The sequence below is a fragment of the Harmonia axyridis genome, chromosome 2 (assembly GCF_914767665.1).
Source record: "Harmonia axyridis chromosome 2, icHarAxyr1.1, whole genome shotgun sequence".
Classification (NCBI taxonomy): domain Eukaryota; kingdom Metazoa; phylum Arthropoda; class Insecta; order Coleoptera; family Coccinellidae; genus Harmonia; species Harmonia axyridis.
In genome coordinates this window covers 5,558,629-5,576,155 of record NC_059502.1, presented here as the reverse complement: position 1 = coordinate 5,576,155, position 17,527 = coordinate 5,558,629, and the positions used below count along the sequence as shown (strand labels likewise).

General features: G+C 34.3%; 1 protein-coding gene across 5 annotated transcripts in view; it reads right to left on the bottom strand.

Annotated features, from left to right (window-relative positions):
• Positions 1-1,397: 1,397 nt before the first annotated feature.
• Positions 1,398-17,527, bottom strand: part of LOC123672504 (ADP-ribosylation factor-like protein 4A) — a 73,966-nt gene continuing 57,836 nt past the window's right edge. For 4 of the 5 annotated variants that reach the window (XM_045606612.1, XM_045606609.1, XM_045606611.1 and 1 more), the window contains one exon: positions 1,398-6,202. In XM_045606612.1, coding sequence (XP_045462568.1) covers positions 5,451-6,074 — 624 coding nt within the window. In that variant the 5' untranslated portion in view covers positions 6,075-6,202 and the 3' untranslated portion in view covers positions 1,398-5,450. Of the gene's footprint in view, positions 6,203-16,135; positions 16,584-17,527 lie in introns of those variants that run through there. The other variant, XM_045606613.1, reaches the window with a different exon arrangement.

Genomic DNA, 17,527 nt, shown 5'->3' with positions numbered 1-17,527 from the left:
CTCTTCAACTTCATCCAATAAAGATTTAACGGTCATCATCTCTGACTTCCATATGTTGCAATTTTCAACGCAATGACCAGCTGGCTCGATTTAACGGGAAAAAATGATTATACAAGACGATTTCATGTCGTATGCAATGCCAATTAGTTTAGATTTGTTTCTTTCATTAACTTTTTATCCATAACATGAATAAAGTATCACGGTTGTGCATTCATACTGTCTGCCTAAGATTCTTTGAGAGGAGACATAAATAAAGATCATTTTTGAAAATGATGGTATATGGTGCATACAGAGTGGACACTTTTTTAATGGGATTGTATTGGTAACTTTAAAACCATAAGAGTTAGAAGGTCGGTCAAATGGAGAAAAAATTGCATGCATAGAAGCATTATCAAGCAGTTCAAACAAATCGAGATTATCAGGGCCGGTTATTGAGATATCATAAGAAAAGTAAATTTTGTCATTTTGATTTTTCTTTTTTTCCCAATTTATTTCAAATATTATCAAAAAATGTTACAGGAATTTTTTATTCGACAGTAAATTATCCTCAATTTGACGTAATCAGATTTCGTATCCAACGTTTCGTACTCTCTGGGCCACCCTCAACCTCATTTTTTTTCAATACGGACCTGCATATTTTATGACACGTTTCGAAATAACTTAAATTCCATTCACTGGTCACAGTTCTTGATTTTTTTTCTGGGTTCAAAGAAATTTGGTTCAGAACATTGATATCGTTGATAGACTTGTTTTTTCTTACATACACACCAGTAAATTTGGATAACAGTCAAAATTACCTGAAAATCAACTTTGAATGACATTGTATGATATATCGTTGAATTCAGCGTTAGAAGTTCTTTCGAAAACTGTCATAAAATATGCAGGTCTGTATTGAAAAAAATGAGGTTGAGGATGGCCCAGAGAGTACGAAACGTTGGATACGAAATCTGATTACGTCAAATTGAGGATGATTTACTGTCGAATAATAAATTCCTGTAATATTTTTTGATAATATTTGAAATAAAGTTGGAAAAAAAGAAAAATCAAAATGACAAAATTTACTTTTCCAATGATATCTCAATAACCGGCCCTGATAATGTGGATTTGTTTGAACTACTTGATAATGCTTCTATCCATGCAACTTTTTCTCCATTTGACCGACCTTCTAACTCTTATGGTTTAAAAGTTACCAATACAATTCCATTAAAAAAGTGGCCAATCTGTATACTAGGTGAGTCATTTAACTTGAGACAGTAAATTATCTCAAAAATTATGTAATTTATAAAAAATGTTTCAACTGAAACATCAAGGAGTTATCAAGGAGGAAACAAAATTAACATATTTCGTTTTAACCTGAAATATTGATAATATGAATAGGAGAAATAGATTCAATACGCTTAAGAAAACAAATATATTGCATAATTAATTTACAAATGATGTCTATATAGTAGTCAATAGGTACATATTTACAACAGGGAACTATCAATAATTACAACAACTTACATCAGTAATATTCTGTTTATGATCTACATGCATGGGAAAATACATGTACAAACAGTCTACTTGATTTGCATACTATAGCTAGGTATCTAGAAAAGCAATTCTAGTTGAAAATGTAACAATATTCATTTATCACAAAAAGTTGTGGTTTATAAAAAATAAATTACATCGGGGCAATACATAGGAGAACATAATTAGATAACCGTATTTCATTTGTATAGATTCCATTCCAATATATCGATCTCATCGAGCAACATCATAATATCGAGTCTTGAGGAGAATAACAATAAATAATCTATAAATGAGCACTTTGGTTGTGGCAAATAAATTACCTGCAGCGTATTGAAGAATCATCAGCAGCTTTCAACAATTGAAATAATTATCACATGAAAAAGTGATTTATTAGTGAGAAAGTACATTGACAGATGCCAAAAAAGAATGTAATTCAAAGAAAAGATAAAAAATTGCGAGAAATTCTTCACCTTGTCATTTCAAGAGAATTTAAATTTTGCAGAGTGTAATTGAATAAAAAACAACATTGAAAGTACTGAAGTGAAATACAATCAGTAAATACTTCATAATGACCTACAACTACAATTAAACCATGAGAATCTTCTCAAGGTATATTTTTTCGTCTACAATTCGTTTTCACTCTCGAACATTGTACAACAGTTACCAATTGATGGGAACACTTGCACTATTATTACACTTATCGTGCAATTGTCAGGTCTTAAGTGGTAAGGCGGTATAATTAACAACGTTTTTCTATTTCCATGATTGGACTAGAAGATAGCACGATAATAACATTCGCTGTTATCAAACAATGCATTTTATCTGATGACAACATTTTACACATGAGAATTGAAAATTACGTTATAATACAATTTTAAAGATTTTCGTATCAAAAAATCTTGTAGCTAATACATCTCCATCAAAAAGTGGAAAGCTGCCATATAGAAATGCTTAGTAATTATATAACATACAAACTGCCTATCAAATTAACAAACAAATTTAATGTACACACATTATAATATCAATTTTATACATATCATATAATACACATAGAAAAACTATCATATGTACACACTTTAGAATTTCAGCCTTTCGCAATGATAAGGAATAAAAATAAGGTCCGTAAAAATTGATAAAAAGTCACATTAGTTAAAATTGCGTATCAAATTGTTCGTGTTTCTAGGAGGCAAGGTTGTGGCTCGATAATTTTTTTTTATCAAAAGGAGTATTTGGGTACCATCCTTGGATCGATTAAAATCTTGAAGAATAAACTCAAATAAGTTCCTAAAATCATTTACACCAATAACAGATCTCCTATATGAAAGAACAGAAAGAGCATTGTTATTAAGTTTCCAAATACATTTGTCTCAGATTTTTATGATTCTTTTTAATCATATATGCATGAATCATTGTCAAATTAACTATATTCCAATGTTTCAAGTCATTCAACTGTAGGTCATTAATTTTTTTACCTACTACGCAAAATACTTGTTAATTTTATTAACAGAATCTATTTTAATATTCATATCAATTTGAAGTTACTTATTTTCATTTTTCTATTTCAATTTGTTCTGTTCCTTATTATACTTTTCATGTAAATACTACCTTATGTATAATTTGGTCAATATTATTTATATCTTCCATCTTTTCATTATGATTTCTGGCCTAAAATGTAACGAAAATAAGTCCAGCATTCTTAAGACCACCCACGTTTTTCAAGATGTCTTGGATTATACTAAAATCATAACTGAGCCTATCGCAAATTCAGAAGATAATCCATCAAGATCAAGGCGATAAACCTAAGGGGTCGAACACCTTGTTCTATTTTCGGATTGTTTTCTTTTAGGGTCGTATTTCTGTCTCAGTAATTACAGCTCAAGAGAAAGATGCTGTTCTCCTCCCCTTGCCTTCTTCTTCGCTTGAGATAAAGATCTGACAGTTTCTTAATGGATGAATTATCATTCCACTCTTTCCAGACTCCTGACTTCAGGACCATCTTTTACACCGATGATTATAATAATCTCAGTGAGCATAAAAATTTATACGTTTATGGAAATTTTTCGTTATAAGGTTGTCAATTGGTTGTAATGTATGAAAGTTTATTGGATAAGGATATGAGAGTGTCAGTATATCAGGCACCTTATTCCTGTTTTGGTCTCAATGAATAAAATAATGTAGTTATTCAAAATGGAAATGAAATCGCTTCATTTAAAATCTCGTATTTATAGAACCCATTGGATCAATAATAATAAATAAAATAATTTAAACATACTTCCAATTTCAACATAATCAACAATTGGTATCAAAAATTCAATTCTATAAATCGTCATCATCATCATCATGATGATGAACATTGGTTCGCAAACACTTAGTATGATTTTTTTTCAAAATTTTCCTTCGCAAGATATTCAACTTGAATTTGGCATAGTTATTCCAATTTGCAGTTTTCATCAAGTGATATGCCAATTTTGAAAGCAATTTTTCTAGAACAGTGCCCTCTACTTTCCTCCAGTTTTTTTTTTTTTTGGAGGAGCACAGGAAGTTTAGAAAAATGTAAAAAGAATGTTTGGTCCAGTACTACACTTTTTAGATTTATTGTGGTTTTGTTGTATCTCTTACCGATTTCTAGAAAACATTTCTGTGGTAATTCTCAGAAAAATTCAAATTATTATGAAGATCCAGTTAGTAAACTATGATAAATAAATGAATTATAAGTTTTGATACTTATTTACACAATCTGTAGCGTGAAATAATAAAGATTCGATAGGCTGATATTATCATCACAAAAAATTTAGGACTATAAGAAACACCTGTATCTCGAAAACAAAACATTTAAGGGTCCATATCCAAGGAATCTCTCATTTTCTTTTGAACCTCCATTTTAGGATCAGCCTGTAGATCATATCTCCAAAGTATGTTATTGCAGTAACATGATATTTCACAGAAAACTTTGTTATTAAAAAGTAATACATACTTGTGTCTACCAACAATCTTGAACTCTTCTTCGAATATTGAATCCACATAAAAAAGATTATAATTGAAGGATTTCATAACTTATTAAACGTAGAAACCTCGAATGTAGTATAACAAAATGTTTGAACCACGCGAAAGCAACGCTTCAGCGAAAATATATTACTTATATCATTCCAATCAATCTGAACGAACTATAAATTAAAGAGAAAACCTCAGCATGAGAATTAATTATATATATTGAACAATTTCAACATTCATTTCGAATCTTGATTTATTATACGAGTTGATAATATTTTTACACAATCGATTTTTTTGAAGAATACCTGGTATTGAGCAATTAAAATCAGTAGTATCATGGATGGTTTATAAAGAATATTATTAAAATTTTATCATAATGAATATTCTCGTTAGCCTACCTACCTACTCGTTAGGTTGAGAATTAACGTTCTAGTTTTTTAACTTTTTCTAACGTGACCAATAATTTCAATTATACTTGAACTTTATAATGGAAAGTCTACAAAAAAAGTAACAATACTATTTGATGTAATCATCAAGAGTGAATTGATTATTTATAAATTCGATATTATTTTATCGAACATGATATAAATTTTTTTGAATAACGAATATAAACGATGAATAAAAATATTTATTCATTCATATAAATGAAAATAGTAGATGTGACCCTAAATTTTTGGTAACAAACCATTTTACAAATTTTTGTAAATTGGTAAGTAATCTATAGTTACTTATCATGATAAACGGACGTCCAACTCTCATTAAAAAATTCCATTAAAAAGATTTGGGTTATTCCAGCCTTTAATCTTCTGTTATTGGCAACAAACATTATTCTATAAGTAGAGTCAAATAAAAACCAAGCAATAGAACAAGGACAGTACCCATTTAAACTCCATCCTAACCCTAAAAATATTGACTACACACCGCGTCCTACAAACTTACAGACAAGTCTACCTCGCCTTTTTCTTCCTCTCTTTCGCTAGCTTCCTACGTTTCAGAATCATCTCATAGAGCACCTCTAAACCTTCTTGCAACCCATCGCCAGTTATGGCGCAAGCCGGCTGGACGTGCCAGAGGTGTCCCCCAGGGCTCCCTCCACCGCCCAGCTCAGTTAAACCCATGAGTTTCTCAAGTTCACGAGGCTCTCTAGCACCAGGCAAGTCCTGCTTGTTAGCAAGCACTAAAATTGGAACACCCGCGTTTTCAGGCGATTTCACCGTTCTTATAAGCTCCATTTTAGCTTCCTCCATGCGCTCCACGTCCACACTGTCCAGCACGAACACTATCCCGTCGGTGCACCGCGTGTAGGACTTCCACAAGGGTCGCAGCTTCTCCTGGCCGCCAACGTCCCAGACGAGGAAGTTGATGCCTTTGGCCTTGCCTATCATGCCTTTGACCTTCTCGCAGTTGAAGCCTATGGTCGGTACCGTGTTCAGGTATTGGTCGAATTTGAGCCGGTATAAGGCTGTGGTCTTGCCGGCCGAGTCCAAGCCCAGCATCACTACGTGGAGGGTGCCTTGGCCAGATGGTAGAGCGTCCAAGAGAGACGTGTTCTTGCCCATGTTTGCACCCATTTGGCGGGCTGCTTGGTGATTCAGTCTTTGGAGTTACATGGTGTTCGAAGATGGCGTAGTGGTGATTGGTCCAAGGTTGAGGGGGAGGCTGCGTCGTCTGCGTGGTGCCATCTATGAGCTGGTCGGATCTGAAAGTGGAGAAAACTGTTGAGTGGTTTTGTTGTATCTATCGAAGCGGTATTTTGGGTGGTTTTGGGAGAGATTTCGATTCGATCAATTTATTAATTGCTTTATGGAGCCTAAGAACTGAAGCAGGTAATGAAGATTTTTAAAATTCTTCCTTTTAGACTACTCGAATCCTACTATGAAAGAATAATAGACAGCGACGTATGTATTTTTTGAGTGAATAAAGAACATCTATCTATCTTTCACTAATGTATGAATATATCATTATACAATGCTTTCGGTCATTTTATGAATGCTCAGGAATTGTAAGCTGAAGAAAAAATTCGTTATCAAAAATACATAATAATAAAGAAGAAATGAGAATACAATTTATAACACTAGAAGAAATCAGAAATAAAGAAACTAATTTAATAGAAGAGGAGTACACTTGAATAAAAACATTTGTCAATCAGCAATTTCTAAATTGCTTTTCACCAATTTCCTTCTAATGTCAAGGTAGGTGATTGGAACACTTTATTCTTGAGAGAAGGTAGGTGAGCACTAGTTCTATTTTGTTAGCTTATGCTTTGGAATATAATGAGTTTCCTAATGCTCATTTTTGTTATGCAACTCTGTAAATATGTTTTTAGATTCTTCAATTTCTGGTTAGCATAAAATATTTTATTTTTCATGAGGTCTGGAGGTTTCAAATCAAATAGTAGACGTATTTTTTTGACCAATAGTAAATTATCGAAGAATAAAGAAAAAGAATTGTGCAACACTGACGTGAGGACAGGAGCTTTTGCGTTCTAGTTCATTGATGCGCCCTTAGAGACCATATATACCTATATCCAGTTCTGTGATCTTTAAGGGTGTAATTGGCACATTAACGTTCAAAAACTATTTCGTATTACGAAGCATATCAAATCACCCAGATTGAAAAATATGGTTCGAAGAATGATGACATTGAATTCTTTGCAAAATATCGTATCGATTTATCTTCCTGAATATGTTTTTCTGAGAAACAATGTGAATCTTCAGATATTCTTGCTCGGTCATCTAAGCAATTACAATAGCTCCGAGAAAATAAGTCTGTGCAGAACTAAACCGCGGAATCTGTAACAAGTAAGTTAATTCAATGATTTGGTCACCATTGACTGAGTAAATTTTCGCTTTTTCTGCAAGAAATAACATTTTACATGCTCTATAACCTCGAAGCTCTGAAATTATGTAAGAAGTTTGAAGGTAAGCCACAAAATCCTCCAAGAACACTTCTTTCTTCAAAAATTAATCATAACTCTCAACTTCTCTCAGGCTGTATTGAATAGAAATGTTACAGCTTCATTTTTTTTTCGTTATTTGACGTATTAAAGCGAAATCTCATCTCGTGCACTTAATTTGACAGCTCTGTTTTATGACAGAATTCAAATGTAATAATTGCTGCTAAAATTGTGGGAAATTCAAACCTAGCTCTATTTATTTTCCTTAAACCTCTCAAACACTAGTTATCCAATATGTACAGGGTGTTCCTGAATTGGAGGTACATAGGACAATGAAAGATTGCTATAAAGACTTTCCTGAGTATTACTAGAGAATTCTTTGAATTTAAAATTGGTAGCAGATACGATAAATCTACAAGAAACCAAAAAAGCCTACTCTTAGATTTGAACTATTATAACCTTGAAAAGAGGTGAATTAAAAAAAAATTGATAACAACTAAAATCTTAATTTCACTCGCTGAATTTACTATATATCTTCACCAGGCACCCTGTATAAAATTAACATGCGCCCAAAAAACTCAAAGTCATCAAATCTTGTTTATATTCGAGTCCGAAATTGAATATGTTAGTTGCCCGTATTGTCAATCAAAATTACGCCAGTATCAGAGAAGTCACTTCCGCTAAATAAATTTAGAATTCCATTAATCCAGACATTGCAATCAAGATAGCGGGGATGGCATTGTCGAGCCATGCAAATAATATTGCCAGTTCTCTAGAGGTTTGTTGTTCGACGCTTGCAGCAGAAAATTACAGCAGAATCGGCGAGAGCTTTCATCTGTTTCAGGAATAACTTTCGACATAGGGAGATGCACAATTCGGCAATTTTATAGTAAAGGATGTTTTTTTTAGAGCTATAGAATTTCAAATTTCAATAAAACAACGATGGATTATTCGATTGACATGAATTTTATTTATCCGCAAGATAATTTTGTGGCATCACATTTTAAATATGATTTCTGGCATATGACCGCCACGGCTGGCTCGGATGTAGTCCAATCTGGACGTCCAATTTTCGATGACTTTTTTCAACATTTGTGGCCGTATATCGGCAATAACACGCCGAATGTTGTCTTCCAAATGGTCAAGGGTTCGTGGCTTATCCGCATAGACCAATGACTTTACATAGCCCCACAGAAAGTAGTCACCAAACGTGTCTTTCAATAAATCGATTGTGGCACAAGCTGCGTGACATGTTGCGCTGTTTTGTTGGAACCACAGCTCCTGGACATCATGGTTGTTCAATTCAGGAATGAAAAAGTTAGTAATCATGGCTCTATACCGATCACCATTGACTGTAACGTTCTGGCCATCATTGTTTTTGAAGAAGTACGGACCAATGATTCCACCAGCCCATATAAAGCGCACCAAGCAGTCAGTTTTTCTGAATGTAACGGTGTTTCGACATACACTTGAGGATAAGCTCACTCCAAATGCGGCAGATTTGTTGACGGAGCCATTCAACCAGAAGTGCGCTTCATCACTAAACAAAATAAAATGGACGTAGTGCGCGATACGTATTCCGCACATAACCATTATTTTCGAAATGAAATTGAACTATTTGCAAGCGTTGTTCAGGCGTGAGTCTATTCATGATGAATTGCCAAACCAAACTGAGAATAAATCATTTGACAGCTATACAAAACGACATATCAATATTCTGTGGTATGAAAACACAGAAACGCCTATAAACATCCAAGAATCCAGGCTCATTTACATGGTTGGGTAGACAACATTAAAACGCCTGAGTATCATTGTCTTAGATTGAAATATATCGCTACACGTTATAGAAAAAAAAATCATATATCTTAATTTGTTCCTACACGCATATGTTAAACAACAATGATCAGCAGTGGGATGAACTTTAACGACCTTCTATTTGGTCACCAAGTTTTCAGGGTCCTTAACAACCTATCATTAAATAAGATTATACTGCAATATCGAGTGAGTACATTTTCGTTTAAGGTTGCTTCAGATAATTGAAAATAACTCTTTAAGAAGCTGAAATCGGTTGCTTTTGGCAACCTAGAGTTGAAATGGCAATAAAAGTCTCTCTAGAAAGGTTATTATTATTCCTTCACGTGCTTCAATTCATTTTGCTCATTAAGAACTCAACATTTTTCTATGACTCACGATCGAGCAAACACCTAACCATAGATACCAGACGACATATCATTAACATCGAATCCGGTACCAGACCACAGAAATGCCATAAAACACACAAGCAGAAATATACGATTCCAACCTCATTTACATGGCTGGGTAGATAACACAAAACGCCCAGATGTCATTGTCTGAGATTGAAATATATAGCCACACGATTTAGAAAAAATCGCTGAATAAGATCAGCAGTGGGATGAACTTTAACGACCTTACATTTCGTCATCAAGCTTTCAGGGTCCTTAATATCCTATCATTACGTTGGATTATACTGCAATACCGAGTAAGTATGCGTTCATTTCAATCTGTCCTAAATTAATTACAAAATTGCGTTGGAAGGGAGACTTAAGTCTTCCTTGACGTTGAGTAATACGCCTCGTTGTTGATATGGATACCTATATTGGGAGGCATTGAGATTAACAGTATGTAACCTATTATGTTATGATAGGGAGTTGCGTAGTGACTGCAAAATGTAATGGGAGTTGAAGAATAGCTTGGTTTAGAGGTGGGTTGATGTCGTAGACACCTCTGAAGCAAATAGTGCAGAGATATTTCCTATATCTTTATTTTGATGTGTAAATACTATTAGGACAAATGTAAAGTCCCCGGTTTGATGCACAGATTGCGGTGCTAGTATTAAATCCATATGATTTTTAGTTGGTATAGTCCATTCAGGAATTATTGACATCCCGGGTGGCTTTGGAAAATCGAAATTAAGTTGGTACTGGCTCATTCAGTAACATTTTGAATTGCAGATTTCGGGTTGGCATTGGAAATGTCATTGACAGGAGGTTAGATTTCAATTTTTTTTTGTTATTGGTTTTGATCGAAGAAATTTTGAAACTAAAAGTTGTGTCAATTTCAAACATACATTGATTTGTTTATTTGAGTATTTCTCACAGTACTGTTTGAAAAAAAGAAGGCAAGTCATTACAACCTGGATTATTAGTGGAAGAAAACGTGTGCAATACGATTTCACCTTCAAAGAATCATTGAATGATTTGATTGTTACCAAAAGCAACCAATATATCAGTCTGGATAAAATTTGACCAAAAAGCATCTGGATTTTAATTAATCAACGTCAACATTACATATACTTAATTGGTAAAAAGTTCAAAACAGTTAATAAAAGGAAAATTCTTATTGATGAACAGAAAAATATAATAAGTTGAGTACGATTTTATGGTGAATACAGAGAATATTTGCAACAAAATGTGAAATTCATTTATATGGAGGAAACTTGGTTATTTGAAAATGGCAGCATTATTCAACAGTGGACTCTAGAAAGAAAACAAAATGTTTTTCAAGTATATTCAAGCGTAAAAGTAGGAGGAGCACTATTTTGAATGCTGGATATTTGGATTTTTACTTGGATGTTTTGTTTTGACAGTGGCGATCATGAGGATTATATAAATCTATGAAGGGAGAATTATTTTATAATTGGGTTGCAATTACATCTATAGTTTATTTATATTCTATATTGAAATGAAGTATTGTTATATCTGTCTTTTGTTCTTCAATGAGTAATCCAAAAATCTAATAAATTCCAATTGTTTTATAATTTTTACTGAGTATTTAATCGAAAAATATATTCAGAAGAGTAACTTCAAGAATTTCTTCACCTTTCACCCACTTGAAGATAATAATAGAATGCAATAAAATTTTAAAATTCACAAATTAAAAATAATACACTTTTATTCTATATTATGTTTTTATCAGCATAAGACCTTTTTATGAGCATGTTCAATAGGTTGCTTCTATATGTAAAGAAGCGTGCCCATTATCCATAAAAAAATTGATCGATTCTTCTCAATACACTACATTCACGAGAAATTTACAGTTAGCTCCATGTAAAATGCTAATTTCAGCACATTAAATTTTCAAGAGTCACAAAAGAGCTGTAAAATTTGCATAACACCGTTTGAATGAAGAATTAGATGCATTGTTCCAGCTCGATCTAGAAGCAATTATTTGGTGCATCTTATTAATTCAAGACCATCTCAATAATGACTATGCTCAATGGTCTGACGATGTCAGAAAGTTAACCATTAAGAAAATAATACGTTTAGACAATGTTGTAAGCAGTGTTCTATCGTAGAATATGTTCCAAACGTTTCTGTTCAAATTTCATCTTGCTTATACGAATGACTCACACCTCTTTTCAATTTTTTTAACAATCTGATGCATGAAATTGATTGCCAATAACCGTATACTTTCAACAGAGTTCAAAGAAACCGTGATTCACTTATGAGGAATACTCAGAAGTTGGTAAACCGGGTTGCCCCAAAAGCATCTTAAGAATTGTTGAGATGGCGTTGGATAACCGCAAGAACTACAGTTCTTCCAAGAATATGGGTCTAACCCTCTGTCGGAGGATTCTGGGAACTATTCGTGATTGTAAAGAGCAAGTGACCAACGACCTAAGCATCCAAGGTGATCCTGCTCATTTATCTCAAAAACGTCCTTTCAAGGATGACTTTAACTTGATGTAATTTACAGCGACATTTCAATTAAGGTTTTTTGGTTATTCTGAAACTAGAATGACTGTTATTTTATTTTCTATTCAAAATGAATTTTCATTTAGTAAAGAGGAGTAATCCAAGGATGAAGATGTGTTTCGAATGAAATGTCTTCTTGTCAGGTTTAATATTTGAAAGAGAATACCGAGGAGAAAAGTTACTGCAAGTGAAAGTTATAGTTGAATAATCAAAATAATTCCAAAATTGGTCATGTAAAGGGTGTTTTTTTTAGAGCTATAGAACTTTAAATTGCAATAAAACAACGATGGATTATTCGATTGACATAAATTTTAATTATCCGCAAGATAATCTTGTGGCATTACATTTTAAATATGATTTCTGGTACATGACCGCCATGGCTGGCTTGGATGTAGTCCAATCTGGACGTCCAATTTTCGATGATTTTTTCCAACATTTGTGACCGTATATCGGCAATAACAAGGCGAATGTTGTCTTCCAAATGGTCGAGGGTTTGTGGCTTATCCGCATAGACCAATGACTCTTCATAGCCCCACAGAAAGTAGTCTAACGGTGTTAAATCACAAGATCTTGGAGACCAATTCACAGGTCCAAAACGTGAAATTAGGCGGTCACCAAACGTGTCTTTCCTCGTGTCTTTCAATAAATCGATTGTGGCACGAGCTGTGTGACATGTTGCGCCGTCTTGTTGGAACCGCAGTTCCTGGACATCATGGTTGTTCAATTCAGGAATGAAAAAGTTAGTAATCATGGCTCTATACCGATCACCATTGACTGTAACGTTCTGGCCATCATCGTTTTTGAAGAAGTACGGACCAATGATTTCACCAGCCCATAAAACGCACCAAACAGTCAGTTTTTCTGGATGTTACGGTGTTTCGACATACACTTGAGGATTAGGTTCACTCCAAATGCGGCAGTTTTGTTTGTTAACGTAGCCATTCAACCAGAAGTGTGCTTCATCGCTAATGGACGTAGTGCGTGATACGTATTCCGCACAGAACCATTATTTTCGAAATGAAATTGCACTATTTGCAAGCGTTGTTCAGGCGTGAGTCTATTTATGATGAATTGCCAAACTAAACTGAGAATAAATCACTTGACAGCTGTTAAATCGGTCGCCATCTTGAACAGTAATGCCAACTTAAAGTTATACACCTCGAAAAAAACACCCTATATTTTTTGAGAGAGAAATAATCATTGAAAATGATTTTATTTGCGTTGTTGATGCTTGTAGCTTTTCTAGATTCAACCGAATTCAACCTTCAGAACATAAATGACGTAATACATGTCAAAAAATTATACAGTGTTGCCATAATAATTATTTTAAATTGTATTATTTCTATTGTAGAACCCTATACGAGAAGAAAATGTTTTTGTTGTATGTATATATCAAAAATCGATTATGATACCGCTATACATCACAGTACATCCGCATCCGATGCCGAATATTCCTTTCAACTGATAACAATAAATAAGGAAATGAACGGAAATACAGGAAGTATATCATGATTATGTACTATTACTCTGTATGAAAACCATAATGCATCGGGCTGCGGAGGTTCTACGCCTCAGTATACACGAAAATTGCCGGCAGAACGATGTTTCACAAGATTTAACACCACAGAATTGCCGTTTAATGTTGTTAGATTGTTTTAGGGGGATATATTCAAATGGCAATTCTCGAAGGAGAGATACAACATTTCAGATTTGAAATAGAGCGTGAAAATATTCGAAATGACATACATTTTGAATTTAGTTTTTCGCTCGATGACTCATAAATGCGGTTTTAGGCACGAGATAATTTTCGCTGAAAATAGCGCCACATAGAAGTTCGTCGCAAAAAAACGCCTAGGTGTTCGTATTCTATGACAAATCACACTCTATGATAACTAAGGATGTTGAGGCGTTTTTGTTTGACGATTTCCGGTCTGGATCTAATTCAATCAAGGTCTTGCAGAGTTCGTCGCAATAAAACGCCTTATTATAAAATTCTATGATTCAATATTGAATGTCTTAGGCGTTTTTTCGCGACGTACTTTCTTTTTGACTTTGTAGAGTAATAAACATAGATAGATGGAGTATACGCAAATTTTTACATGTCACCAACATGGTTAGATTTAAATATATTTATTTGAGTGATTCCCGATTAAATATGAAAATTTGAATATTTGGAATTCGATATTCTTCATAATTTTCGAATTTATAATAAGCAAAATATTAATTATTTTCTGTATATACCTGCTGAAATCCAAGGTTAGGCAAGGTTTTTTGTGCCAAATTGATACAAATGAGTAGGTCTTTTAATTTTCAACAGCTTCGAAATTTAGGCAAACGTATGAAATTTGCTATTGAATCTTTGATTCTACACAATCTGAAACGTAAAAAAAAAATTTTGCAACCCAAATTCTCGATCAATTCTCGAAAAGTTGCATACTGGCATAGTTCGTAAACTACTTCACTCAATATAATTGAAGTCGTCGCCAAGTCTTCTGAAGATATTTTTAAACTCGTTGAGCTTTTCAAGTGCTTCTTTTCCGTACTTCGCGCTCTTCGATACCAAGTGGTAACGCTGATTTTTAATTGGTTGTTAATTGGTTGACTCATGGAAATCGTTGATTTCACTTTTTCGATCTGTTGCAGTCGGATAAGCTAGACCAGGAAATAATTTTCCAATTATGATTCAAGTAAGGAAGACGCCAGCAAACCAAAACTGTTGATTTCTCTGATTCGTTACAAATTATTCATCCAAAGACGTGTTGCACAAAACCACCGATTGATTGGAATTTGAAATCCAAAAATATGACTAGTACTTCAGAGTAATAAACATAGATAGAGGGAGTATATGTCATTTTCAGTGAGCAAATTTTGTCCCCAACTATTAAATTTGACAAAACATATCAGTGATACGATATTTCACTCAATTCGCGAGTTTCCCCACAAAGAACGCACTTCTTATGTCCCAGAGTCAATCAACGTTTCATATCAAATAAAAATATATTGAAATAAATACCTAAATATATCAGAAATTCAGAAAACAAACTTCAAGCGCGCCAAACGACGTGAAACAACCGATGACACTAGGAGAGCAATAGCTGCCAAACTTTGGATTTGAGCAGGTAGATACAGAAATTAATAAACATTCTGCTTATTATGAATTCGACAATTAGAAAAATATCCGATTCCAAATTTTCGAATTTGCATATCCAATCGGGAATCACTCAAATGAATATATTTTATTCAATATAATATACATTCATAACGATATAGTAAAATTGTGGATTTGAAAATGTATCACAAACCGACACTAACCATGTTAGGGACATGTAATTATTACGTATACTCCCTCTACTCTATATATGTTTATTACTCAAATCATTTCTCTGTTCAATTTGAGTTCATTTTTTACACTCAAAAAGATTTTAACCTACAATCAACGAGTTGATCAACGATCAATCAAAGCTTTATGAAATTCGTCGTTAGTTATTAATTTAACATTTTTGAAAACCTAATTTAATTCCAAGACTATAATTTAATGTAGGTAGATGATTGACTCTGCATGATTTGAACAGCGCAGTATTTGTTTTCAGTGGTTGACCGTGTTTTTGAGAACATAACCCTAAAATTAAAATTAAAACTTTCGTGAGACTTATAAAGAATTTTTCAGTCGTTTTCTTATTTGTTTTCCGATTGGATGTTTAGTGTGAATACTTTTTCGATTGACAAGTAAGCATATTTTGTGTGTTATTGTAAGAATTTAATTAAAAATTGTAAAATAATCTTCTAAACTCCTGAGGATGCCAAGCAGGCTAAACTTGTGGAGTAGATTTTAAAATAAAAATCCAGTCAGTAAAAACTTCCTTTTTTCTCTCAATTAAGATGATCCTGGATAATGGCTGTATTTGTGATCAAACACACGTGATTGCTCAGGTGTCCTTGATAATTTTTTTCCTGCAAATCTTGTATGTATCCAGAGTATAAATGAAAAAAAAATAGAATATAAATTGTGTTTGTCTGCTACCTTGTTGATCAAATTTGCTCCAGTCCAAAACCAAACAACCAAAATGGATCTGCCTCACTCATAAACTCGCAAGCTTCATTTCCCCCATCCCCAAAACACCAAATCTCCCATCGCACCCCAAATCACAACACCAAAACTTCATAACTCCCCAATTTGCCCACAAACCGGAAAAAAAATCGTTCAAACTCGACGCCAGAATCGATGAGGTCGAGGCCCGCGACGGCCGACGTCGATAAAGACGGAAATCAAGCGAGAGCGACACCGGCGTCGCGACGTTTGATTTTACGGGGATTTCCACACGTAGCGTCGTTCGCTCTAACACCAGACTGAAAACTGCGACCTGCCTAACGCACCTACCTCCGTTGAATGACAGTTGCGTTTGAATTGTTAACCGCGATTCTTGGGGCGATTTGTATGCCAACCGCGGTGGTCAGGTACAACAACAGACGTAGACTAGGCAAGTAACACGAGTGACGTCTGTTTTACCGATGACGGACGAGAGTTATCCGATGTGGAGGACCAGTGGTCGTGAACCCGATAACTTGACCATTTTTCGTGTTACCGTTGACTTATATCTATGCTTTTAACAGTTTTAAGGTCGATCCATAGCGCACCGAGCAGTGTTAGAGAATCTCAAAGTGATAAACGTAACAGGCCAATTGATGAGTCCTCGATCTACCATAGTAAAACACATTTTTTTGGCAGAATTTGATTTTATTATTCAACATAGTTGCCTTCGAGGGCGATACAGCGATTATAGCGATCTTCCAACTTTTCGATACCATTTTTGTAGTACGATTTGTCTTTCGCTGCAAATAGGCCTCAGTTTCGACGATTACTTCTTCATTGGCGCTAAATTTCTTTCCAGCGAGCATTCTTTTGAGGTCTGAGAACAGGAAAGAGTCACTGGGGGCTAGATCTGGCGAATACGAAGCCCAATTCATGCAATTTTGCCATTGTTTTCATTGATTTGTGACACGGCGCATTATTTTGATGATACAGCTTCTTTCTTTCTTCAAATGGGGCCGTTTTTTAACGATTTCATCCTTTAAAGGATCCAATAACGCTATATGATAATCGCTGTTGATGGTCTGGCCCTTTTGGAGGTAATCAAGGAATATTATACCTTGCGCATCCCAGAATATTGAAGCTATAACCTTGCCAGCTGACTGTTGTGTTTTTCCTCGCTTTGGATTCGGTTCATCGTGTGCAGTCCACTAAGCTGACTGTCTATTGCACTCTGGAGTGAAATTATGGAGCCATGTTTCATCCATTGTCACATATCGATGCAAAATTTCAGGTTTATTGCACTTGAACAGCTTCAAACACTGCTCAGAATCATTAACAGGTTGTTGCTTCTGATCGATTCTGAGCTCGCGCGGCACCCATTTT